The following is a 27,521-nucleotide window of genomic DNA, read 5'->3' as shown; positions in this document are numbered from 1 at the left end:
CATTTCACACAGAACTTCAGATACCTCTGAAGAGGTAAAAAGAGAGGAAAAAACCCCAAAACAAGAAAAACCCAAAACTCATACACGGTTAAGCAAGAACATCTTGAAAGAGCTCCTGGATACACTGGTTATTGAACTGGCTGCCTGTTGCTGGCCACTTGGATACCTACGGGAAGCAGACTTATCTTCCTCACTCTAGATCTCTGCACTCAGTAAAAATCACGCTTCTTCCAGAACTATTTCCTGGATTTCACATACACACACACACTCCCTGCTTCCAGCCAAACACACGCAGCTCCCACTTCCAACAGCTCAGTGCTCTGTACAGGAGACATTCTGAAGTACACATCAAGGTGTGGTACGGAAGTCTTGATCTGAGCTCCACAATTTATTTGGGGTTTTCTCCTCCTAACACAGACATCCCAATCTTGTAACAGATAATGCTTCTATGGTACACCATCATGGACTTTGCTTAAGGCAGTAACACAAAAAATACTCAATCTCACTTAAACCTGTTCAACAGAATACAGATAACTATGCAAAGTAACTGAGGGACTCAGAGTCTGAATTTGAATCAAGTTATTAACTGATAGCGTAAAACATTTGCAGCTAAGGACTATGTTTGAGAAAAAAGAAAATTTTTAAAAAGGAACTTCTAGTAATGTTTTAGTGTTTCCTGTCAGCAAAAGTAGGTCTCAGAGGAAAGTCATCTCAGTATTCAGAGTGAACTAAAATGGAAAATCCCACATAAAACTCTTCAGAAAATGAAATATTTCTCCTGTTCTATTTTTTATTCCAATCAATTTCAGAGTTTGTCTTACTCTGACTCGCAGAGTTACTAAGCTAATAGCATTGTTCCAAAACAAGCTGTACCACAGACAGTTGACGCCTCAGAAGACACAAAACTAGATAAGCCAAGGAAGCCACAGCAGACTCTATTATGTAAGCCTCAAAAGAAGAAGGTGGCATTAACCAGGAACCTAAAAAGGTAAACTGTGGAAGTAGAAATAAATAGATGACAACACAACTGCTCAGCTTCTTGAATGCAGGAAGACAAGAACGCATTTATATGAAATGCAAGGAAAAAGATCCCCCTGTAATAGGGACAGGTAAGACCTGACTGACCAAGAGAAATCAGTTCTGTTTGTGCTACGGTAACAGTTTGTTGACGACTGATAACAGTTATCAAGGACTGCAAGAAAGGAAATGAAAGAGCACAAACAATACACGCTTCCCTCAATGTGCCAGACTACGATTCAGATTTTACAGAGGTTGGAAACTGAAGTGACATCTAGCAACAGCTTGTATTTGTGGCAAAAAGGACAACGCCAAGAAGGTCACAGATTAAAAATAGCCAGAGTTTGAGGATAGTGATGTTTGAACAAGGAAACAAGAGGGAAGAGGAAGAGACAAAAGCACAGGCAGGATCCAAAATCAAAACATTCGGCAAGCACAGAAGAATGCGTGTCTTCAGCATCATGTCCACCTCAGTAAAGAAGTGAACAAAAGAGTCTCTAGGATTTAGAGAAGGGAAAAGAGCCCATCCACAAAATCAGATGGGTTCTGTAAAGAATAGAAGAGAGACATGGGAAACCTGGGGAAGGAAAAACCTATAATAAACAAGGTGTCGTGGTTTAACCCCAGCTGGCAACTAAGCACCACACAGCCACTCGCTCACCCTCACCCTCCTGAGTGGGATGGGGGAGAGAATCAGAAGAGCAAAAGTAAGAAAACTCATGGGTTGAGATAAGAACAGTTTAATGCTTGAAATAATAAAAAAATAACAGCAACAACAACAAATTGTAACAGAGAGAGAGAGAGAGAGAGGAACAAAACCAGGAAGGGGGAAGGTGATGCAACCGCTCACTGCCTGCCAACCAATGCCCAGTCAGTCCCTGAGCAGCGATCACTGCCCCCCAGCCAACTCCCCTCAGCTTATATACTGAGCATGACGTCATATGGTATGGAATATCCCTTTGGCCAATTTGGGTCAGCTGTCCTGGCTATACTCCCTCCCAGATTCTTGTGCACCTCCTCGCTGGCAGAGTATCGGAAACTGAAAAGTCCTTGACTTAGCGTAAACACTGCTTAGCAACAACTAAAATATCAGTGTGTTACCACATTATTCTCATGCTAAATCCAAAACACAGCACTATACCAGCTACTAGGAAGAAAATTAACTCTACCTCAGCCAAAACCAGGACACAAGGGAAAAACTGTGATCTAGGAGAAAAGAGTAGCCAAGATGTATTCATACAGATGGAAATAGCAGAAATCATTCATCTTTTCAAGAAATCTAAATGGTACCTGAGACTAGTTAGGCAAGAGCTGATTTTGACAGAGTAAGAAGAAAACTTGGGGCTACTGATTTGTTTTTCAGAATACCTCAACACACAAGCTGAATGAAGGACAGTGAGAGAGAACAAATGGTGTAAAGACCTGAGGCAACTACAACTAGGCTTCAACAGGGTCAAGTGGAGAGACCAAAAATTAGGACAAAGCCAGCAAGCAGTGTAAAGGAGAAAAAAAACGTAGTAAGAAGGAAAGGGGGAAAACAGAGAAGGGAGAAACAACAGAGAAATTAAAACTTAACTGTTCTTTTTCATCCTGAAGTCTAATCAAAGTCTAAGGAAAGACTGCTGTACGGAAATAGGATATGCATTGCTGCACTAGTTTTTCTTAAACCCAGTTATATCACCAATTGCGATTTCCATAGATACAATGCTACTGCAAGTAACTACCCACAAGGGCCAGGAAAAAATTTCTTCTCCACCTGCAGAATACAACTAAGTGCTGAAGCAGCTATAGTGGGTACCTTCCCCTTTTCAGAAGCATCAGACACCTGTAACCACCAGAGGGAGATTTCTAAGCATAACTGCATCAAAATAACCTTCACAGGCTCAAGCCAAGATTAAGATTCCATTGTGCTAATTTGTAAAAACAAATTAAGAAAGTCCATAACTAAAGGGCGTACAATCCAAGCAGATAAAGTAAAGAAGCAGCAGATGAACTGAGCTTACCTCTCCCAAACTCACACAAGTTACCAGTAGAACTAGGAATAAGACCTAGGGCAACAGAATGATATTTAGGGGATCTATCCACTAAAGCATGCTACCTCGTAGGCTGGAAGTCCTATTAATACTATGCCTTGACTAGGATTAATTTTTCTACACAGCATGTAAGCAGTTCAATGTCTAACACCATCAATAAGCCATACTTTCAACAAAACATCAATCTAAAAAAGAAGAAGCTGAGTTGATTTTCCTATCAAGTTTTTGCATTTTAATTTTTGGATGATACCAGTTCTCCACAGTAGTGTATACAAGCACAAATCCACCACCCAAGAAGAGCTTCAGGAGTAAGGGTTCAGGTCACAGCAGGAAAAAAAAGAAAAGCTAGATCTGTACCTACTGCTCTTTCAAGACCCTAAAACTACCATCAAAGTTGTTATTCATAATGAAGTGGCAGAGTATCGGAGTGACATAAGACGTCAGGAGGATTTAGCTCCTATTAATTCCAGTGATAGTCGTCACAGTCCTGCCTCCAAACAAAATCTCAGTGCTTGAGCACAAGGGAGTAGTGAAATATGAATGGCACTGTACAAGTGGCTATTACATCTTCTCTACAGATTGCTTGTTCAAAATCCCCCTTGTCCAATACATAGGAAAAGGGCTACAAGGGTGATGAGAATATAGAGAATTTATCACAAGAGGAGATTAAAATTGTTCAGCTCATGTAGCCTAGCAAAACCAAGTCTGACAGGAGATATTACGATTGTTATCTCTAAATATGCATCAGTACAATAAATGCAAAGAAGGGAGAAGAGTTATTTAGACTCAAGGACAGTGCTGTCACACAAACAAGTGGGTATAAACTTGCTACAAGTAAGTTTAGGCTGGAAATCAGACTCTGTAATAACAGCAAGCTCTGCGGAAAAGCTCTGTGACAGTCTACAAGTAACTGTGGATTGCACTTCAGAAAAAGCAATAATAGAAGGAAATCTGCAACGGCATGTTTATCCACTAACACAACACTATGCAAGGAGAAGGGGAAAATTGAAAGGATGCCAACGGAAGAAAAGCTTCTGTGGTGCTAGAACCAAAGGTCTTGGGCATAGAAAAATGAGCAGTCAATTCAAATAAAGAAAACACCTCTTGCAGATTCTCTAGCTTACCCTGTTAAACACCGGCAACATCATGTAAAGTTTTTCTTCTTGTTCTTTCTGGGTCATGTGCCGTGGAGGATGACAGAGCTCTGTGAAGAGGCGACGCAGATGCATCAAGCCCAGTGCGTTATCCTGGGGGCTACACTCCTCCTGCCGCGGCCGGCCCATGATCCTCTTCACCATATTCATCTTGACTGACTTCTGGAAGCTCCCTTGTACCCTGTTCAGAAAGGAAAACGAACTTACTAAGTACACCAGATTGAGGCATTATTCCATCAAAGCCTTTAAATATATAGCACCTTCTCTCACAGTAAGTACCATACTGCAGTTACGAGCATTAGCTAATTTTATATGCTAGGCATTGATTAGTACGTGCCTGGAGGATTTAAAGCCAACAACTTGAAACAGGAAAACATCCGATACTCTTCAGCACAAAGCACAACTGACCAGGCTTCAAACACCGCAAAATGCTTTGGTACTTTTTATTAGATGATTTTTATGATTCTTTGGTGCACATTCCACATCATTTACAGCAGTGTTATCTACTCATACACGAAGTTAAGGAGACCAACAATAAAATACTCCACAGAATTGTAATGTCTACCTCTCATTGCTTAAAGGTGGTTGGAAACCACCCCCCCCCCCCCAGCCATAAAAGTTATTCAAGGGTAGAAAATGCCTCACAGAAAGAAACTTAAAGAACTTAATTATTTAAATTATCAAAAAGAGAGGTTACCATGAAGGGTCAATTATTAAAAGGAGAAGTGATGATTCCAAAGATGCTGTGATTAGAGTAATGGAGAGAAAATACCCATTACTGAAGAACTCAAACCCAGAGATTAAGTTGTGAGGAAAGACAGTAGTTGGGTGCTAAAGCCAGGAAAGTAACACCAGCTACAACAAGGACTACACTTTTAAAACTGAAAATAATTAACCACTAGTAAGAAGCATTAACAAAAGAAAAATATTCTCTCTCTAACCCAAGAACAAAATACCTTTCCGGAATGTGTTCATAAAACAGCATTGTACTAACATGCAAGAAAAATTAGGAACAGACGCTAACAAACGTTTTGGTACAATGCAAAAAATCAATTTATGAAACAACAGGTCATCAAAAAAGATAAGCTAAAGTACAAGCCAGCAACCATCAGCCCATGCCGAAAATTTGCATTGGCTTTTCACATTTGAAGAAAAATGAGATGGAACTGGATGTCATCTTTTAGTGTATTATCCCTAAGAAATAACCCAGGTAACAGACTTCAGATCAGCATGATTCACGCAGTTAAAAATGAAACAGCAGAGTTTCTGGAGGTGTTTCCTCTGGAAACCCACACCTTTTCCCAAACTCTTCAGTTTGGGAACTCTCCTCTCGCTGTAATAACATGTAAACTAACAGAATACCGCATCTGAGCTCAAAGAGCCAAAACTTCACTGCCTAAGCAGCAGGAAAAAAGTCTGTATTTTCTTCTTCATAAAATCTTTTAAAGATAATATTTTAAATTTCTTTTTATGATTCACAAAATGCTGAGAACTCTAAATCCAACACCCAAAATGCATGTTGTCATTGAACCCACCGCTGCTGTAGACTTTTGCTAGGGCAGCCAATTTTTCTTTTAAATCCTATTGCTTTATTCAGCCTAAGCGCACACCTAGAACAGGAATTTGTACTGGTTCAGCCACACAGTTGTAGTTCTAGATCTGACAATTTTCTTATAGTCACAGAAGTCCAAATAAATGTTACGCACTATTTTCCCAGTGTAATGGGAGCCTACTGGGACAAGCTTCTCCAAGATGCGATCCATTTACCTCCACTGGGGCAGTTTTAACCCAGAGGGATGACAAATGCAGAGAACAATTAAAGTAGTTCTCACTTTCTCAACACAGTCATGGTCCCTCCCGCCTATTCCCCAGTACAATCATGTATTCAACCTCAATGTAAGAGATGGGGCAGAGAGGAGAGAATGGACGTAACAGTGTAAATAACATCCAAATGAATTTCATTTTGGGTTTTTTTCCCAGAAGTAACCAAAAGACACTACAAAATTGATATATTCCATTTGTGTACTTAACTCAGTTGGAACTCCAACTCCACCCCCTCCCCCCAAAAAAAAAACCAAACACCCAGACAAAAACCCAAAAACCACAACACCACAACAATTCAGATTTCTGTCCCAAAGACGCCCCTGCGACACTCAAGAAAATCTTCCTAGAAGACACTGCTTTGTGAATATCCTTTACTATAAAGTATTCACTTCCTTGATGTTTTTCACAGATACTGAGTCCATGTTGCACTGTACAAAGTGAAGATAGGGGTAGTAACACTGACATTTACACACAGAAATCTTTGCAATATACGCTGCTTTTCTTCGACGAGGTTATCTGCCCTCTGGATCAGATTTTTCTGGCAGTATTTTCTGCTCATTCTCAGTCTTCAGAATCATGTAGACTCTACCTTCAATTCCACTGCAGATCAACATGAATGTACACAATATATTAATTTCAAGCAGAGTAGATACTACTTGTGGAATTATTCCGGAGTTGAGTCCTACTGTGTTTCTGTCCTATTAGAAAAAAGGCTAGCATGGGCTCCATGCAACATCATCTAAAATATATTGTACATGAAATCTGAAAGAATTTCTGTGATTTATTTTTGCCAGTCCAAATACAGTGATATTTTTTCTGATTACCACAGCACAAATTATCTATGGAAATACAAGGAAATACAAGGATAGCTGTGGGCTCTGGGAGCTCCAGCATTAGGCCCAAATCTTAGATACGCGAGAAGGATTATTCATGGTTTACAGCAGGCAAAAACTTCCTCATTGTGAATCTCACTACCAGAACTTACTTATCCTATGAAAACATTGAGATGTTTAAGCGCATCTAAAATTAAAAAAAACCAAACAAACCAATTAAAAATCTTCAGAGGAATGACACATTAGAAATACTACACCAGAACATTACACATGTTCACTGAGTGAAAGGACAGTGGTATGTTGCTACTATGTCCTGTATAAATACTTTGACAGGTTTTCTTTGTTTAGGCTTAGGCTGGCAAAAGAGAAAGCAGTACACCTAAACCTTTTACTACAAACAAAAAATATCTAGAAGAAAGGACCTTCCTATTCTACTAAGTGAAAGCATCTGCACAGTCTTACAGTTACAGCCAGCTGTAACCACCACACATGACTTGAAGTCAGCATTAACTGACAGTCTCCTGGCAGTCTCCTTAATGCCAAAAATTAAAGAATTCCAGTATTTTCAGTAACAGCCAAGTCACCTGTTCATGACTGTTTGCTTATAGCACGTGACAATCAAGCACCCTGCACAGCAAAAGCCTACAGGAAAAGAACCTTAAGAGAAGCAAACTCACAAGTTCGGGAACACCTATCTTGTAATTGCTTGAAGAGCTTGAATTTGGCCTGGCTCTGCACATGCATTATAGTGCAGTCTTAAATTGCACACTCACTTCCTATAGTCCCCCAAAGGGCCTCCTGCCTCTCTCAGCAGACAGGCTGGACACAGCCCTTGCTTCATGAGCAGCTGCTCAGTATTTTGTGACTTCATCCCTCCGACCGTGACGCTACACCTTGGTTACTCCAACCCGGACCAAAAGCCTGGTCTGCACACACAGCGATGCATTTCCTCATGGGTTCTTCTGTCCTGCTCATCACTGCCAGATCAGAATGCCTCACACATATTAAATCAAATTGTTTTCATAAATCTGCCCCACAGCACGAGCATGTTAACAGCCTCAATATACACACAACAAACAGACACCCTCCCCCCTTAGACTAAAATTGGTGGTATCTAATAATCTGGATATCTCGTTTAAGAAACTTTGGAGAATAGCTAATCCTATGTGGCATCTTGTAATGCTTGAATCTTTCTGCCTGCTTGTGTTGTATCCCTTAGAGACCAGCTGATGTCCTTCTCCCTGTCAGCTTGTGATCTCGAAGCTAGACTCCTAGTACACAAAGGATGCAATTAGAGAGCAACTCCAAAAACCTCATGAGGAGTTTTGTGGAAGAGGTAAGGACAGAAGCTGGTTCTCAGGAGAGGAGGCTCTTCCCTGCCTCGCATCCCCTGCACATGCAGCCTGGTGCTGCCACATGTTCTTTACCACACTGCCCTGATGAGTTACTTCCCCCAGCAGGTCCAAGGCGGTACACTCCTCAGAGGGAACCTTTGAGCTGGATGGTCCAGCTGTTGAGCCTTTGGCTTTTTTAAGCTAAGTAAGAAGTCAGAAGTTATTCTGAAAGAGCAAACTAAGCAAGCAGAAGCTCTATGATGCAGCCTTACAGTGACAGACACATGGTTTATCAGGAGGGTTGAAGCAGTTCGACCCACTGCACCCATCTTCTGCTGCTTGAGCTAAAAAAGGTGACTTAATGGCAGTTGCGTATCATCATGCTCTGTATGGACCAAAACTAAAATAAGACACTTGACGAGTAGATTTTAAACATGCACAAAGACGCAACAATAAAAAGGTCACTCTTGTAAAACACTTTGCTGTTTTCTCCTAGTGGTAGAAGTAGAAAAGTCTCCATGCAAAGAGAAATAAAGCAAGCAGTAAAGGCATAGCATGAGCATCCTTACTTAAACAACACCTTCCATTTTCTTCAACTGGCTGTCAGATGGCTACACATTTTCCCATGAGCATAAGCGAGGCTAACCCGTTTCAGCAGCTCTGATATAAACCCATTCACCAAGTTCTTCACTTTTCTGTTAAATTTATATGGGAATCCTGCAAGATGAACCCATGATATTCTCGAGAAGTTTCACTGGAGTTAGTGCAAGAGGTAACTTCTACCCTTTAAAATAATATTTTAAAGTGTTTTCTACTGTTAGTGGAAGCTGTTGGACAAATGATCATAAATTATGTTACATAAAATACCAACAACTTAAAAAGCTCAAAAGACAGATGCTGGAAGAAAAACGTAACTTGCACACATAGTCATTAACACAAGTTAGGGTATGATAATATACGGGTAATACTACTAGAGCTATCAAAACATTTGTGAAGAAAAAAAAGTAGAAAGACAGAAGCTGCATGAGACACTTATTTTCACAATAGCTATTATAGGTCCAAGCTGTGCATCTAGTTCCAAAAGGTTGTTATTTAAGCAGCTAGGTAATTATCTGCTTTGTAATTACAGTCACAAGTGTTTCTCCAGGCACTATATTGGTATTACATCAGCAGCTTAGCAGTGAAACAGGAATCAATTTCTTTCCTTGCAGATTATAATGGGACACCAGCACACACCTCCACTCCAACTATCTCAGGAAAATGAAACTTAAGATAAGTCTTGTTGCTACAGTGAATCACAGAAGTCCATTATGATGAGTAAATTCCACACCCGTTATTTCCCTCCACACTACATCTGTTATTTCGTTCCTGATTTTAAGATTCCCTACCCACGTTAGGTAATTAGTTAGTTAATACTAACATTCCAAAGATGATCATCAATATGCACTATTAAAAAGGACGGTTTCTGGCCTTCAAAAGAAACAATAAAGAGCTGTTATAGGCTAGATACACATCCATTTGTCTTTAGAACTGAACAGGAATAATAAATTCTCTTTGTAGGCAAAAACATCAGCAGGAGGGGAAGTGAGGAACACAACTACTTCCTCTCATTGCCCCATCACCAAACAAAAATCAGCTACTTACACACAAAGAAAACCATGCAAAAGGAAGCTGTGTTGCTGAAAAGGAAGCCATCAGCTCTCCCTGATGGACCAAACTAACACGCGCTCATTTGGGGAATATTGCCTGGTCCCTGTAAGACAGGGCCCGGAGCAAAGCCAGCGTGCCAACTCAGTAATAAAAGTGCCTATTCCTGTACTAAGTTTTCCTCTTTTTAAACAGCTAGTCATCTGGTTAAAACAGGAACTATTTCATTGAGAAATCCTCCCAACAGGAAAACACCATCAAATCCCTCTCCAATTTTCGTATTGCAAAGTATTATTAATTAAGGAAGGTGTGCAGGAAAGGATTTGCAAGGTCACGCTATTATTTCAGGGTAGTGGCTTTTATGGTTTGGTTTTTTTTTTCCTTTGCACTGAAATACTTTAAAACTTATCTCAAGGAACCTTATGTTCTCACCTGAAAGCTTAACCTTCCCTTTTTTAGATGAATATAAGTGCAGAGGCCAACCTAATGAAATACCGTGTTTCTACAGGTTGAAGAGATGCTTACAGAGGTGTCTCTTTCAGTTCACAGGTAGTGTCCAAACCGGAGAATTCAATGCAGTAATTTTTTGCTTTAACATCTCTAAAAAAAAGAAAAAGAAAGAAGGAAAAAAAAAAAAAGTAGCTTGCCATTCTAATTCAGGACATGTTTTTCCCTGTTCTCTGAACTCAAATCAGATGAGTATTTAAAAATACAAATCCTTTGTTACCTGCAACATTAGAAATGCTATTCTTAAGCTCAGTCTGACCTTAATGCCTTGACGTTGCTGCAAACAAAAAAATTCTTCAACAAATATGAAGAACTTAAGTAACTGGTTAGTGAGAAAGATACATATATAAAACACGGACTATAAGTCTTCTTTCTAGGTCCATTTCCCACAAATTATTCATGATAATGACACATAATAGCAAGTGCTGATAGAGTAGATTTCCTGTGGTTTGTACCCTCTAGAAGGTTAGTGTTTTATATTCAGTGAAAAAGAAGGACCACAATTAAGTAACAGTGATACTTTTGTCCTATGCTGCAGGGATGGAGGAAAGCTGTCTTGCTAAAGAATAATAATGCATGTATTTCTTACTTAGTATTAACTTAAATGAAAATGAACTTCAGTTATATCAAGTTTTTGCACTTCATTTTGTTCAAATAAGAAAATAAAGTGCTTTTTACTTCTGCATATAGCCTATTTTTTCCTGATTTACTAGTGTATATCTTATGTCTAGAAAATAATCCTATCATTGCATTTTCTAATTCTTTAATTAATAACCACAAAATCTTATTTCCCAAAATTACTTCCAGTACTTTATTAAAATATTTCCAAGCTACAAACATTTCTTAGCCAGCTCTAGAACATCAAGCCCATAAAACAAAGTATTAAATCCAACCACAGCTGAAAACAATATGTAGTACTTCTCCAAACCACAGTTCAAGTTGCATCAATTTTCTTCGCTTCTATTTCCATACACGAAAAGCACAGACAACTTTAAGATCAAGTGCAGACCCACCATCCATTATTCCCCTTGTGACTGAAGAGCCTACTTCAACTTTATTTTTTAGTGCAATAGTACAGAACAACAGTTACCTAGCATGAAGGACTACCAATGCACATGTGGAGGTAAAGGATGTGATTAAAATCATCGTTCATAGATATTTAGGGCTGGTGCTCAAAACTCTGAGCTTTATCAAACAGGAAGGAGCTATAAGTCAGTTTTACAGAGAGCAAAGAAGAGACAGCACACGAGGAAGCAAGCACGTGTGCCTCCTTTCCCAGCAGGAGCAAAACTGTCCACACAGTATCTAGAACGTGATTTTTGGCTGGATGCTGAAAAAATTGCTTCCTACATCTTTATTTAGCACACATTAGAATCTGTCACCAGCACAAACACAATTCTCAATACTGTTTTTCTTTAAGCAAGCCTTTAACAAGATTTAAGGACTCCCATTTTTCAGCTCAGTAATAAACTGATAATCAAGCTAAAGAATTGCAAATGCCCACAAAGCAAACTGCCAGTAAGCTCAAATATAGGCTATTTAGACTGACCACACACATTCATTTAAGGTTTCTGCCTTTGCATTTTTTATTTTACATCTTTTTCAACTAAAATGAAAGACAAATTCTGATTTCATCTTGAACTACCACACACTATCCAGAGAACCAAAAGGTAATTCTGCTTTTGTAAGCACCTGAATATACACATCCACCACTTGTTTAAAAGTGGCTTTTGAAAAAGGTCAGGGAAATTTCACAAGTAATTGTCACATTTCAGAAGCCAAATAGCATGTGACAAATATTGCATCAACATCCAGCTAAGAGGTGCAGAAAACCTCATCTTTGAGGCACCTATCACAGTATAGATGGTCCTTCATCTCTTCACAAAACAAGACCAAGAAATACAGACCATCCCTAAGGCTACCCAAAATCCACATTTAACTACTGGGCTCTACACAGCTTCATCTGTTAATTTCTATGCAAAGTCTTTAATCACCTCATCTGCATATAAACACAGTTCTGATCTCCAAAAACCAGTTTGGATTTGCCAGCCATGAAGGAAGTCTGAAATTCCACACCTCAAACTGTTTGCTCCATGGCATCTCCTTAGGTTGGGGGAAAAAAAGGTAATATTTATGCCAGAAGAAGGTTTTAAATCATTTGTGCAAGGCAAAAATATATTGCCATTGTAGGGCTGAGGACCAAATAAAACTCTTCATGTGCAAAAGAAGCCTTTCCGCTTTAGGAGATGAGGAATGGTCGCTCCAGAGGAAAAAAAAAAATCCTACCATGTTTCATTAACTCTAATCATCGGTTACAGTAAAGATCAAAGTAGTGGCCATATAGGTATTATGTTAGAAAGGAGAGACCTGTGTTAGCACGTTCAGGTGGTTCGTTCATAGACATTCAGGCTCCAAGAAACTATTTGCTCATGCTTGTGCAATCATACCACTATGGCATTTTTTCCACTCCTTTGACCTGTTCCAATATAGTCTCAAGCTGGCAATCCAGCCCTGACTGTAACAAAGTCTGAACTAGTTCTGGGCGTACAATTCCTCCTCTCCTTCAAGGAGCGCAAAGGACACTATTTACCAGAGAAATGTGGTAACTGAGGAGACAAAAATGTGTGGAACGCGAAAATCCCAACAGGCAGAAGGAAAGTCCAAATTGGCTGGAGCACAGACACAAAAATATAACAACAAAAATAAGAGAAATTTCTCCACTGACACGTATTTTTGGAACACTCATTTATAGGAAAATTGTGCCTAGTAAGTGAACAAATTTCAGACTGAGAGAATAAAAGTTCTGGTTTTCAACGTTCTCAGTTTGCATACATTCTAAACACAGCAGATTACTTTTGGAAACTAAAATTTACCAGATTAGTGTTAATCTGGAACTTCGTAACTGGACACTCTTGCAGGTATGAATGATCCCCATTCACACCTGCTAGCTGGCAAGACAACAGAAAAGCAAACTCAATTATCCTACAAACCTCAGTATTGCTATTAACACCTACAGCTGAAAAACATGTTGGAGGAAAGCAACTACTGAAACATGGTTCTGGTTTTGAACATACACTGGAAGAATTGAAACATCTCAGAAACATTTGCACCTCAGCAAAATCATCTGAAATTGAGGAATCGATAGATTATTCAGAATCAGAACATTACACCGAAAGCTTATAAACAACTAATCTATGCAGCATCAGAAAAAGTTTGCTGAATACTATAAAGATAGGGAACAACTGGTTAAAAAAAACCAACAAACCAAAACAGAACAGGCTATTTGCTTCCTCAATATTTTTGGAGAGCAAATTCTAATTAACGAGTTCTTGCTATGTTTCATAGTAAAATATCTTGAGCATCTTTGAATGCTGTCTTTCTTGGTTTTTTTATGTTTTCAAAAGGTCTGAATAAACCGATTTGCATTAATTGGACAAACAGAATGCCAGTTACAGGCCGTTGGGAATAGAGCAGAACTGATATTTTACTTTGCCAACCTGAACTGCATGGCAATGACTAAACCATGCCATTCAAGAGAGGAAATGCTGCTAAGAAGCCCATGGAGAAAAAAAGAAAAAAAAAAAAAAAAGGTGGTGGTGGGGGAGACACAAAATAACAAACAAACAAAAAAGCAAAATAATCTGGGATCTGAAGAGATAAGCATGTGCTTGGTTGGCATGCAGATATCAACAAAGGCATAGGAAAAAACACACAGTTCCAGAGGGTGGTTCTTGCATTAGCAGTAAACAAGCGAAGTAAAAAAGCCTTCCTAGAAAAGTTATTCTACTAGAATCAACAATGAAACAATGAGCCGTTATTAGGAAGGGGGAAGAGTACTTTGGTCTGTTTGCCTTTCTGAGTAACTGGGGGGGGAGGAGATGGGGAAGGAAACCTGTGAACTTGGAACAGGGGACAGGCTGTTGCATCTAAGCTGTAAGGCCATGCACTAAACACGGCAGTCCCAAACAGCACGTTCAGTAATGACAATAGTGCGTCTAAGCACAGTTCTGATATTTAGCTAAAAAAGCCACCAGATTTTCTTTAAAAGGAGTGTGGTATTACGCAAAGTGGGTCCCCATTTGTTGTGGTGGTAGTGTTTTTTCTTCCCAACAGCAATCTAAAGCATGAACTTCCTCCAGCCATGTAAAACAGCCATTTATATACCCAAAAGAAGAACATTTCGTCTGCCTTTAGGAAATTTACATATGAAAGAGCAGTAAGTAGAAGCCCGTTACCTGTAAAATTTGTCTCCATAGAGCTGCCCTTGTTTCTAACAAGGTGGATAAGAAAAACAGCAAAATGATCCTACCAGTACATGCTTGGCTGATGTAATAAAATTCCTTTCTCTGCTACCATCTAGTCAGAAAGAGTGGAACAGAAACAGCAGTGTATCGGCATTAAAATCAGCATTAAACCCTGGGCACAAATGCTTGTTTACTTCTGAGGCAATAGGAAGTAAATAAGGGTGAATGATCACAACCTCTTTTAAGTTGCATGTTCTTAGTATTCCTAAGTGCAAAACAAAACAAAACAGCCCAAGACTTTATAGTTATCAATTCAGACCAGAGATGTATGGAAAAGCAGTAGAAATACTTGCATGCACATCACTACTGCCTTTTAGACAATAACGGATCTCTTCCAACTACTGTATTATTCCACTGTGTGTTTGCACCCAACAGGAAGCTGCTGAATTTCACCACCCTGTACACATCCCCAGGCAAAGGCCCCTCTGTAAACACCATGGGGAAGCTGGGCACCGTGGACAATGGCATTTAATAGACTACTCTTGAACTGACTTTTCTTAGATGGGGTTCCCCTACATTGAAACTAGGATGGTCCAAAGACATCTACTGATCTCCACTGGAACCAAGTGCTGCATACCATACAGCATAGAATCATATCATGTAGGTTGAAAAAGACGTTTAAGATCATCAAGTCCAACCATAAACCTAACACTGCCAAGTCCACCACCAAACCATGTCCCCAGGCGCCATGTCTACATGTCTTCTAAATCCCTCCAGGGATGGTGACTCAACCACTTCCCTGGGCAGCCTGTTCCAATGCTTGACAACCCTTTCGGGGAAGAAATTTTTCCTAATATCCAGTCTAAACCTCCCCTGGCACAACTTGAAGACATTGCCTCTTGTCCTATCGTTTGTTACTTGGGAGAAGAGACCGACACCCATCTCGCTACAACCTCCTTTCAGGTAGTTGTAGAGAGCGACGAGGTCTCCCCTCAGCCTCCTTTTCTCCAGACTAAACAACCCCAGTTCCCTCAGCCGCTCCTCATAGGACCTGTTCTCTAGACCCTTCACCAGCTTCGTTGCTCCAGCCGATGCACTGCCACTGGGAAAAACAGTAAAGATTCCTATGTTTCATGTAACTACACAAGTATTCTAATGATGGGGGAAAAGCACTGTCTTTTCTCCTCACCTTCTCTCTCTTTTGCTCCTCCTCCTCCCCCGCCCCCCTCTATTGGGTGGCAGAAGATCCTCTGGGGATGATACTCACAAATTGCATATAAAAGCAATTCGACCCTTCTCAGTCTCATCTTCAGCCTTCAAACACCACATTGTGCCCTGAGGACCTTGGGCTCCCAGACTGGCTTTGGAAACAGCCTCCCCACATTGCACATGGAGACACTTCTCAGGAGTCTCGCACAGAGTGAAGAGTAAAGACAAAACAGCTGATTGTGAATCTTTCCTTACAGAAAAGAGCTCTAGCTCCCCATTAACACGCAAGAGACACTGCTGCTCCGAGATGACCAGGTAGAGTCTGTCAAGAGGGCTACCAGGCTTGCAGAGGAAGACTTGGACAGAACCAAGGCAGGATACAGCTCTTCTGATTTAGAAGTACCCCACCAGAGCCCCAAGATTTCCATCCCCCAGCAGTGAATGTGTCAGATGAAGGATTAAACAGAAAAAAAAAAAGAAAAAACCAAAACACCCCACACCAAACAAACCCCAAACCCAAAAACCACAAACACAAACCTACAAAGCAGACTAAAACTGCAGACTTTTAAAGCAGTATTAATTGCTCAAGTGAATGCATTCTTCCAGTTCTCCCCAGTTCTTCAATCAAGTATTTAGCACTGCTGAAAATTTTTTCTGGTATTCACTAGTACACTTATTAGATGATCGGAGTGGGTGTAGATATTCTTGGACATTAAAGTTGGTGTGTCTCATACAGGCACAAAGCTGTAACATTTTCAAAAATCCATGCTTATTTAGCTTACTTTTTATTACCAGTAATGGGGTTGATGTCTGTATTATTTACCATAACTACTTTCAAAACTATTTTTGTTTTCCTCTCCATTACCCATGTTCTACTCCTGCTTGGCAATAATGCCAAAATGAAGGTTATATTTTGCAGTGAATAAATGCTTTCTCAACAGAAGTTTATGCAGTATACTGCAAGATTAAATAGGACAGCTAGAAATCCCCAAAAAGTGAGCTTTTCTTATTCAAAGAGAAAAAATGAAGCCTATAGCACTCAGAGAGAGGCAAATTACTATTTTAATATGATGGGTTCCTTCTCCAACTTTGTTACATTTCCAAGAACGTTGTCTAATATAAGTCGATAACAAGCTTGCTTCACAGCAGAACTACCACACTTGAGAACAGGCTCGTATTAGCTGTATTTTGAAAACTACATACATGACAAACTAAAATCAATTGTTTTCTTCCTTAGGTGGAATGACAAATGCAATCTACCTATTTTTCACTTATTTCTGTACAGCCAACATCCTAAACACAGGAAGTTATGCACAGGTACATTACTTACATTAATCAAAATATCACTATATTTTGACTAAATCTCAGCTGGTCATTTGGTTCAGTTTCTCTTTATAACAGCAAGTACAACTCCAGAAGAGTCTGACAACAAGAAGTACAACTTCACAGAAGCTAGTCGTGTAATTAAATGTTGGGGGGGGGGGATTATCATGCAAAGAAATAGGAGTAGTTTTTATTCATTTAGATATCATCCTACCTCGAATTCTTGAAGTTCAGTGCAAGCATCTTAGTTTTCAAATCCTCTCCTTGTAAGATATTACTAATAGGAGACAGCAAGTTCCTCTGCCTACAAGCCACTGCCAGCCCATCGTTAGTAAACATCCTTCTGGCAGTCAGGCGGACCTCCCGAGCTTTGCGCCGCCATCCCCCAGCGCCGGCTGTACCAGCACCCAGGCTGGTTTGATTGTGGAGCGCAGCTGGTCCCTCCTGGCGAGCACAGGGATGCGAGGAACTGTGAAGCTGAAGGGAAGGGATTCCTCCTTCTGCCTTACAACGCCCAGGCCACAGTAACTGATACAGCTGCTTTACAAAAATAAATCAAAATCACACAAGCAGCAGAACGAGACAGAAAAACTGTATGCTCGAGTAAAAAGACATCTGGTCTGCAACTCAGTCACTGCAAATGAGAACGATGTATCACAGCTTACAAATGAATTTGTAAGATGACATTTTTCCCGCTTTTCTTATCTCATATAAAAGTAAATTTGTTTACATTTCAGTTACAATAGAACTAATTATTCTGGAAAAATAAAAGGAGTACAAGAGACACTTCTTACCAGAATCTAGATCAGACGCAAGGTAGGTTTTCCTAACTTTAAATTTTCTGCCCTTTTTTTTTCTTTTTGGAACAGCGTTTACTATTCTAGCTCGCAATGCTACTTTCATGCACAGCACCATACAATATAGAACAGCTGGTTCAGATCAACACTACCAGGTGTTTTGTTTTAATAACAACAACAACAACTATTCAGAAGGGGCTGGATTTCCTCAGGAATCCAGTATCGATAACTATGGTTACTCACATATTATGTCTCACCACTATACTAGCCCCTTTCTCCAGTAATAACCAAAGGTACAGAAAACAAATTAGGATTGAAGCTGCAGCTCTCTGAAAAAAATTCTCCCAGTGCCACAGAAGGATGCTCAAACAACTTTAGTTAAAAAGTGACCACTGTATTTATCCCAGAAAAGAGCCTGAACATCCACATAGTAAAAGCACAACTACTGAAGCAGAGTTTATTCCCATTCTCCCCTTGGATTCATCTATATGTACACACAATACACACATTAACGAAATATCCTTCCTTGCTGGAGGGAAAAACATCATCAACAACAAGAAAAAAAAAAGTAATTTTGTATCAAATGCATTGCAATGTCATTTACAGCTACAGAAATTACTTACTAGTTATTTACTACAAGTCCTGGCTTCTGCAGTGCATCTGTGAAAGTGTACGGACTCACTTGGACATCCTTCAGAGTGCTTGGCCGTTTCTGGATGCAAAGAACTTGGGGACAGAACTTGCTGTCCACAAGCGAGAAGACATGACTTTTTCAATGCTATCCCTTTTCTCTAGTTTTGTGTCCCTTTTAAGCTTTGACAGTAAGCAGTGCACAGAATGAAGACTACTACTACTCATTTATTTTTAAGACAAACAGGATGCAATAAACAGAGTGAAAGCCAGCAGTATGTGGCCGAACAAAAACACATTAAAAAATTAGGTAAATAAATGCTGCTCAATGCTAGGATTTAATTGCAACAATAGTACGACAGCAAAGGCTTCTTCTCTTATACATCCATATATTCCTTTACATTTTTACCATACATTCCTTTCTTTAATTTCATTTTACTTCTCTGTCAGAATTTGCTCCCTCAAGTACACACTCCAGGTTGCTCAATCTGGGAACAAGCAGGGAGAGAAAGAGGAAGGTGTTTGGGCTTTTTACATCAACTTGTTTGCTAATAGCTGTTACTTGAACAAAGAAAGGATGCTCTAAAAGCTGAGTAATGCACACAGAGCTCAGAGGGGTAGCAATATTCGGGTACCTGAAGTAAAGGGATTTATTCAAGCACTGTTACGTATCACACAAAATGCATATGAACAGACATGCATATTCCCATAACCCATCCAGATAATAACAGCCTTCGGCACACGAGTGTATCCTGTATGCTGGAAAGTAACCCCACAGTCACAGTGCCAACTACACTCTTGCTACCAAGTTCAACAGATGGCATCATTCAAAAGAGTGACCAGTTTAACTCTGACAAATTGCACAGAAGCAACAAAGTCAACTTACTAGCAAAGATACACTTCGGTGTAAAGTACAGGGCCTTTCACAGTAGCTGTGCATTCCCTGTTAGAGGAAGTATTTGTGCAAGGCTTCCATATTAGAGGACTAAATAGAAGATGTAGTAAGATATCCATCTCTACCACAGGAAAAAGTTTCATCATCCTGAACCATAGAGCAAAGCAGAGAGTAGTAGCCTCTTGCTAGCACTTCTCTCATGCAGGTGTTACAGGGGTGACTCTTTTTTTTTTTTTTTTTTTTTTTTTTTTTTTTTTTTTTAAAAAAAAGGTGACCTCTTAGCAACACTGAAGAGTAAACAGTATTTCTAACAAACTAGCACTGCAATACAGCCAGATGGCAGCCCACTTCTCCATTGTTATTTCCTCACTTATAAAAATTGCTGCACATCAGAGTTTCATCTTCCAGCACTTTGAACAGTTATTCCTGCATCTACAGGAACATGCCTTTGAGATTTCTCCCAAGCAGCTTTTTGAAGTTATAATCAAACAAGAGAAAGCTCTAAAACCAGGTTTATTGTGGCTCCAGTTTGTTTCAATTCATGGGACCTAGAGTCTTTCCAAGGGACTGCCTGAGGCTTGCTTTTCACAAGCTATCACTTATCAGTAGTAGGTCTTCCAATACCCTCTATTTGGGACATGGGGTACGAAACATTCACAGCATTCTTGCTATTCCAATTACACCACTAGTGCACCAGGTCTCTGCTGCTAAGGTGTATCTATTATCAACTCAGTTTGTAGTTTTGCTAGAAAAACATTTGCTAGGATATCAAAGAGCAAAGCCATACTCCAAGAAGTCAGGAAAACAGCAGTAGGGATTACAGAACCAGAGAGCAGCATCTCCACAGAATTAACCTCAACAAAGAGTATTTTCTCCCTCGCTACGTTTCACATCCGTAAGAGTTTTATGGCATCACCAATAAACGGGAACATGTCAAAGGGAGTTTCAGGCGTTAAGCTATCGCCAGCAAAAATTATTGACCCAGTGTGAAATATTGGTGCTTACCTCTAAGAGAGCCAGAAAATTAATCTTTCATGATAACGTGACAACTATGGGACGTGCATTGTGTATGAAAAAGCACGGCACGCAAACATCCCTTTCTATTACATGGAGCTTAAAATAAAGCGGTATGTCATACTTCTCTAACATCATCCCAGACGACAATTATTTCTACATTTCATACCTTATTCTACTAAAGCTCTTAAAAAATACAGTCACTCCTCCCTACTCATACATTTTCTCTCTGTGGCAGACTAAAGGAACTACTACAAATAAACAAACATTAGGGCAAAGTCCTGCAAGGGAAAAGGCTTGAGGTGCTGAGGGAAGCACTGGTAACTCCTCCAGCAACATAGCAAAAAGGATACAGAAGTTATTCTTCCCTCATGTACGTCTTCAACAAGCCAAACAATAATCCACATCATGAACACCTCAAGCACTGCTTCTCCCCACCCCTCCATCCTTCCTGAGCCTCAAACAGCCGCTCAGACAGCAGCATATGTTTTGGACTATGCATGCAGAAATGCAAAAAGAGAAGAGGGGCTGCAGGAGCAGCCTGCTTTCAGAGTCCAGACAAGCTGCTTTAGCTGCATTACGGAGACCAAACAGAGGGAGGCAGCCCTGATGTTAGCTGCCTAACTAGATGTGTTGCTATGCCATCAGTGGAAAGGCAGGGAGGTGGCACTGCAAAAGTGCCACCTCCTGATCACCACTTTGATCCTGCAAAAGCAGCTGCCTGCTCCACAGTGCCTAACCTTCTGCTCCCCTTCGGCACAAGAGAAAAATTCTGGGACTTCCCAAGAGTGTTGCTAGCCTTCCACATGTGTAACTCAGTGGTGTCCCAAGACCTCAAATCCAGATACACCATTTTTTAAGGTAACAACCACTTCCATTCAAGTACCAGGTTTCAGTGCTGTAATTTTACTGAAGGATAGAAAGGTACCACAAACAAAAGAGTGTTGGAAGAGACCATCCAAATCAGTAAGCTCAATAAGTTATATACACTGACTGAGTTACTGTGGTATAACAATTAAACATGGGTGAGTCAGGTCAAACGAACACACGCAAACACTTAGCTTACCCCAATGAACAAGTCAAACACCTTAATATAAACCCTTCGTGGTGCTCATACTGCCTACTCCCAAACTGACATCACCTGCACATTTTGTAAGTAGACTCTACTCCATCATCTAAATCATGGATGCCATTATTGACAAATCCAGGCACGGCAAGCTAGTAAGGAAGCCTACTTCAAATGCCTTTCCAGGTGATGCTGAATCCCTGTTAACTACTCCACTGAACCATTTTTAATAAATTTTGCTCCTGCAGGACAGTGATTTAAGGAAGATCCCATTTTAAAAAAAATCACTACATGTATTACATTCAAAAGAACATCCTTCAAAACCTTATACACTTCAAGTTGTATCACTTCTATCCCTTCCCTCCCTTATGCAGTAATCCAATTCATCTGTCAAGGAAGCAAACTAATCAGTTTGATATAATTTTCTCCCTGACAAATTCATGTTGGTTGGCTGTCTTCCCTTATCTCATTATCTTCTATGGGTTTATAAACTGCATCACAACTTTTACTATTATCCATGTAGCTGCAGGTAAGTCATGCCACAGCTGGAAAGAAACTCAACATGGCCCCACGGAGAGCCCGACCGAATCAAATATACCAGGCTCAGGACTGAAAGGAATATAACCACAGCAGTGCTGAACCCAAGCTAATAAGCTCTGCCAGTTCTTGCATGTCCTCAGAACTGGAAGAACAGGATGCGTAAAGTGCCAAGGAAGTATTTCCTACATAAGTATCTGAACAGCAGATCATGATACTAATAAGACAGTCTTCACAGATTCACAAAACAGTCTGCATTCAACAGTCTGCTTGAAACTAACTCCTTTTACTAAGTCAAGAGGGAGACTAACGAGAGAGGAGATGAGCCTTTCATCTTTTTTTATTCTCCATAAAGTAGAATATATTTTTTAAAAAATAGAATCTAAACACAGTAGGTTGAAGGGAGCAAGGTATTTTCTATGAAAGTAAAAAGGCATATTTCTATCAGACCCCCTTGTGGACAGATTTTTTTTTTTTTTCATTAATGAATAAAACATTGGAGACTAAAAAAGCAGCACAGAGCTAGAATGAAAGCACTGATGTCGGAATGCAGGATTTCATATGAAAGGATGTATTTTGGGGTTTTTGTCTTTCTGTGTGTTTTTGTTAAATTAGAAGCAATACCTCCCCTTGAACATTTTACAACTCTCAGTTTTATACCAGATAAGATAAAGATGGTGAGAACATATAAATAACTAAAGCTCTTCATAAGAAATGGCACCACTTACAAGAACAGTTGTTAAGCTCTACACGCCTCAAAGAGCGATGCCAACTAGCATTTCCTTGTACTAGCGGGTCTTTTTCCACTGGGTCACCTCTTCACTTTCTGTGTCTGTGATGTGCTGCAGCATTTTTTCCACTGTGGTTCTTTTTTCTTTTTGCTCCAAAAGGGTCTATATGTTAAAGGGTGTCCTAGCAAAGCTTGGACATTACTCTTCAGTAGCCACACCACACACATCGATGCTTTTAGAGTAAGCTAACAAAGATTAGAAATCCTTTACAGTAACCAGACAAGTTCAATACATTTTAACTCAACTGCTCCTATGGAAATTCACATCTTTGCTTAGGAGCACTTCAACATGCCTACCTCTTCCCCCACTCCCCCAGCTTCATCAAATTTTACTTGCTACATTCATTTTTCATCAGCAAAACAAAGCATTACCGAATTTGATAGTTATATGAGCTTTTTTGACTTCACTAGTTAAGAAGAAATCCATCAGGTGATAAATCCACTTAAGCCTCTTTAGCTTTACAAAAAATGTGAAAGTAAACTAGATTGAATATCCTACTTGCAAGAGGAAGCCTCTTGTAGACCGTAATATTTGTAGCAGGACTATATAGCTATTGGGAAAAACACTCACAGCAAGCAGTCTACGCAGCTTGTACATAATCCAAAGAAACCAGGATATAAAACCGAAATACAAGTCACTCGAGGCAAAAGTAGAGTTAACATTACCTTTGTATGGATACAGAATGGACCTCTCCCAGCCTGTCATTCTACTGAAGAGCAGGAGTATTCTTCTCTCAAAGTAAAAATGAGAGACTTGAAAAACTCAAAAAATAATCATATATTATGATCTCATGCATTATGATCATTCTCAACTTTTTTTTTTTTAAATCTATCAATGAAAGCCTCCAAGCTTAACGCAGCTTGACTCCGAGCATGCATCGCACCACGCAACTTTCTGTGTCCACCCAGCTATGTATTTCTACAGCATCTACACAGATAAACAAAACCCTAAATTTTGTTTGGGTAGAGCGATTTTAAATTGACCATGTTCTGACAGCGCCTGAATTAACTCTCTTTTGGTGACAGGCAAATGAACTGCTTCATACAGAATTTATTGAAGAGTGTGCCAATTACAAATCAAAAGGCAATTTCTACAAAAGCTATTAAGCATCCATGTCACTAACCTCTACAGCATTCCCGGGATCAGGGCAAACAGCTTCAAGAGAACAGGGCCCATTCCTTTCCGAGGTTTCTCTTCAACACCAAATCTGTTCTTTCACTAGGTAAAGTAAAAGGGAAAAAGGTTAGGATATAAATGTGACAATAAAATCACAGAGCTTTGCCATTTTGAAATGGAAGAGCAGTCACTCCTATGACAACTGGACTTTCACAAACCTAAGAAATCTTTTAAATAGCTCCTGGAAAAGGAGCTGTAGCAAACTAGAAATCGTCACACAGCATTAAGCTTAAAGAAGCATTATCTTCCCAATTGAATGATACTCACTGAGAGCACATGAACTGCTAAAAGAGTTACTATAAAGTGCAAGCCCAGTAATTAATGCACTGACAGCCTGTGATCAGCAAGAGCATCCCTCCGAGGAACTAAGTGATTTCTCATCATTACAGCAGGGGAATAAGAATTAAGCTGCATTGACCCCAACCCAGCTGATCAACTGTGAAGCTACTGAATGTGCCTAGCTTTCCCTGTCCTCTCCCCTAGTTTTTCTGCCTCTTTTTTCAGAGTTATAAAATGCTTATCTTAGAATTTGCAAGTGGACACACACGCACCAACAAGGGGCACCGAGTCTGAGCTCACTTCAGCGTGACTCCATGAATCCATCACGACAAGATTCTCCAGCTAACCCAAGGCAGGTGGCAGAGGAAGCAAAAACAGCACTATTCACTGTTGGACCTGGCAAAGAACTAGGTACCTTGGTGAAATGCTGCACCTTGGTTCATTAGCCATGAGATGGCAGACCATTATTTTACCTCTGATTCCCAATCAGCCCCATTCGGCACTAGTAGTTCAGGTGTTCCTACACTACGATGCACTACACAGTACAGGCATACTTAAAGCAACTGGGAAAACTTTATAATACAATTCACATCATTTGTTGTTTTATTATTTTGTACATTAAAAGGAGCAGGGAAGATTTTAGGCGGGGAATCAACACAGGTCAAAAAAAGCAGCATAGTACCAGGTACCTTAGAAAGGCTTTGTGAGAGAGATGGCACTAATGCAACAAACTTGCTCAGAGAGATGTTGCAGCGCTTAATAACAAAACATTTTGTTACAACATTGAGGTATGCACTAAAAACTTCAGTAACTTGTTCAGCATTAAGTTCTCTTCTAACTCCATCCTCCATGACCATAAAACCCTCCGCTACTCCTAGGACAAGGAAAGGAAGTCAACTAACGAAGTAAGCCATTTGAGACTCCCGGGAGTTTTTAAACTGTGTTTATTTCATTGTAAGACTAAGGGCCCTTGCTTGTTGAGTGAAACCTGCTTTTAGAAAGAATACTTCTATTTTTAACCTAGGAAATTGGTAAAGGCATCTGAGCAGCAAACTAGAAAAATATACCAACGCCCCCTAGTACACAGGATGACGGGCTAATGAGTTTGATTTCCAGAGGGATCCATCCTCTCAGGCACTTCATCTGCTCACCCCACTAGCATTCTCAATAGCATCTTCACTACTTCAACTCACCTACCTCTCCCACCCACAGGCCACACAGCATCTGCTCACAATTATTTTCTCAGGAGATTAGCTCCAGCAACACACCTGCAGTGGTCACCGTAACTAAAATAAATTAGATAAACTCAGACCAGCAGATATCCTAGAATCCAGCCTCATGTGTGTTGCTGCATCCATGCTCATGATTTATGCGGTATCTTAGATACTTCTTTGCCAGTGAGAAAGTCCAGGTTCACACCAGGCTTGGGCGACATACCACAGGCCCATGCTGCCATGCACAATCATCAAGCCCAGAGAACCACCCTACAGTATCCTCGCCTTATTCAACATGATGTGCACTTGGAAAACCTTCATCCTCTGCTTCTACCCATCTCGTCTCCCCTCACTTTCATCTCATCGTCATGCAACTGTTCATGGGGAAAAATAAGGAGTCAGCAGCCAGTATCAAATACTGCGTGTGTGCACAGCGCATGAAACAGTAGAAAATGGACCATGAAACTCAGAAATGCAAGAAGTAGGGTGAGCACTTTCATTTTTACCTCTACAGAAGCAAGTAAATGTTTAAACTAAGAGGATAAACAAATGGTCCTTTTGTCATAGGAACAGTTACTGGGACTAGCTTGGCAGTAAACCTCAACACAAATAGGGAATTGTAGCTTCTGCTACCTTCAACTGCATTTCACTCTATTAAGAACTTTATTGTATCACCAACAATCTCTCAGGTTCAAAATGATAGATTTTTATTTTTAAATTCAGACAATGGAAGTCTCAGGTAGGTATGGGCTCCAAATCAGATCAGACTACAATTAAGCCAAACTTAATTAACACTTACTATATTTGCAAAGCTCAGTGACCAATTACACAACAAGTACTCAAAACCCACAAGCTTACTTGAGCAGAAATCAAAGGGTAGTATCAGCATCTTCTCCAGCTAAAATTGTAAAAAACACCATTAGGAAGTGAAACCCTGAAGACAGCTTGCAACCCTCTTTCATATGCATTATTTGCTTGGTCTAACAGAAACTGGATGCAGTAAAAAGAATGAACGTTGTGGGAGCACCAAGGAACCATACCTCCAACCGGGTCTTTTGGGACCTGAACCATCTAGTTTATCTATATTCCCACAGTACACTTGAATGCCTTGTCTCTAAGTCTTTATTCCCTTACTTTTATCCTACTTCCATATTTATGTTTGTTAGGGTCACAATGGCTTGAGAAATACTTCATCAAAAGCATCTGCACAAAATTAGTTGTTTTGACTTGCAGACTCAAAACCAATTAACACAGGGAGGCAGGAGGTACTGTTTAAACATAGTTAACAAGAACTAAACGCCTTCCTTGGTGCCAAAAATAAACCACTCCTACTTTACTTACATCAACAAATCTTTAGTATTGCCCAAGCTTAAATTCTCCCTGTGGTCACCAGCTGAGTTACCAAAAGTGGCTGCAAAGCCAACAGCACACCCCATTTATACTATAGCAATGAGAAAAAGGAAGACGTTTTCAACCTTGAATATCCCAAAAGACTGACATCCTCCAAAGAAATGTAACTAAATGAAGTAACAAAATAGCTTAGTTTTGAACCCGCTGGTCACAAACAGCAAAATTCTGGAAGCACCCAAGACAGTTCAAGCGACACCAGTCTCCTCGCATTCCCCAACCTAGTGTAGGCTCAGAAGCATCCCAAGCAGAAACGGCAGCTAGTGTATGTCCTCCAACTACACTACACTCAGACAAAAACCCTGCTGCAAGTTCTGAGAAAGGAGAACCCTTTCTGGTCAGTGCCAAGGGGGCAGCATAGCTCGGTTACCTCCCGCTTAATCGAGTCTTTGCTGTAAAGGAGAAACACCTCTGGGAAAACAAAACCCTTCCTCTTTGTGCCTGAGGAAAGGATCTATGTTTTCCTAACAATCAAGTCTCGAATTTACCCTTCCTAGAACATTTCTTAGGGCATTCACCCTCTCTCCATCCGAACTAGGTTCCTGACCCTCCACAGGGACAATGGACCTCCTGGTGGCACGCAGGCACAT

At 40.1% G+C, this 27,521-nt stretch overlaps 1 protein-coding gene across 1 annotated transcript in view; it reads right to left on the bottom strand.

Annotated features, from left to right (window-relative positions):
• The window catches only part of WDFY3 (WD repeat and FYVE domain containing 3), a 185,528-nt gene that overhangs the window by 129,078 nt on the left and 28,929 nt on the right, over positions 1-27,521 (bottom strand). The window contains exons 2-4 of the mRNA XM_009280240.2: positions 23,979-24,073; positions 10,368-10,442; positions 4,175-4,385 (exon numbers count right to left, since the gene is read on the bottom strand). Of these exons, the coding sequence (XP_009278515.1) occupies positions 4,175-4,354 (180 nt within the window). The 5' untranslated portion in view covers positions 4,355-4,385; positions 10,368-10,442; positions 23,979-24,073. The remainder of the gene's footprint in view (positions 1-4,174; positions 4,386-10,367; positions 10,443-23,978; positions 24,074-27,521) is intronic.

The sequence above is a fragment of the Aptenodytes forsteri genome, unplaced genomic scaffold, assembly GCF_000699145.1.
Source record: "Aptenodytes forsteri isolate BGI_AS27 unplaced genomic scaffold, ASM69914v1 Scaffold227, whole genome shotgun sequence".
Taxonomy (NCBI): Eukaryota; Metazoa; Chordata; class Aves; order Sphenisciformes; family Spheniscidae; genus Aptenodytes; species Aptenodytes forsteri.
Note: the sequence above shows the minus strand (reverse complement) of the source record. Positions and strands in the feature narration are given on the sequence as shown.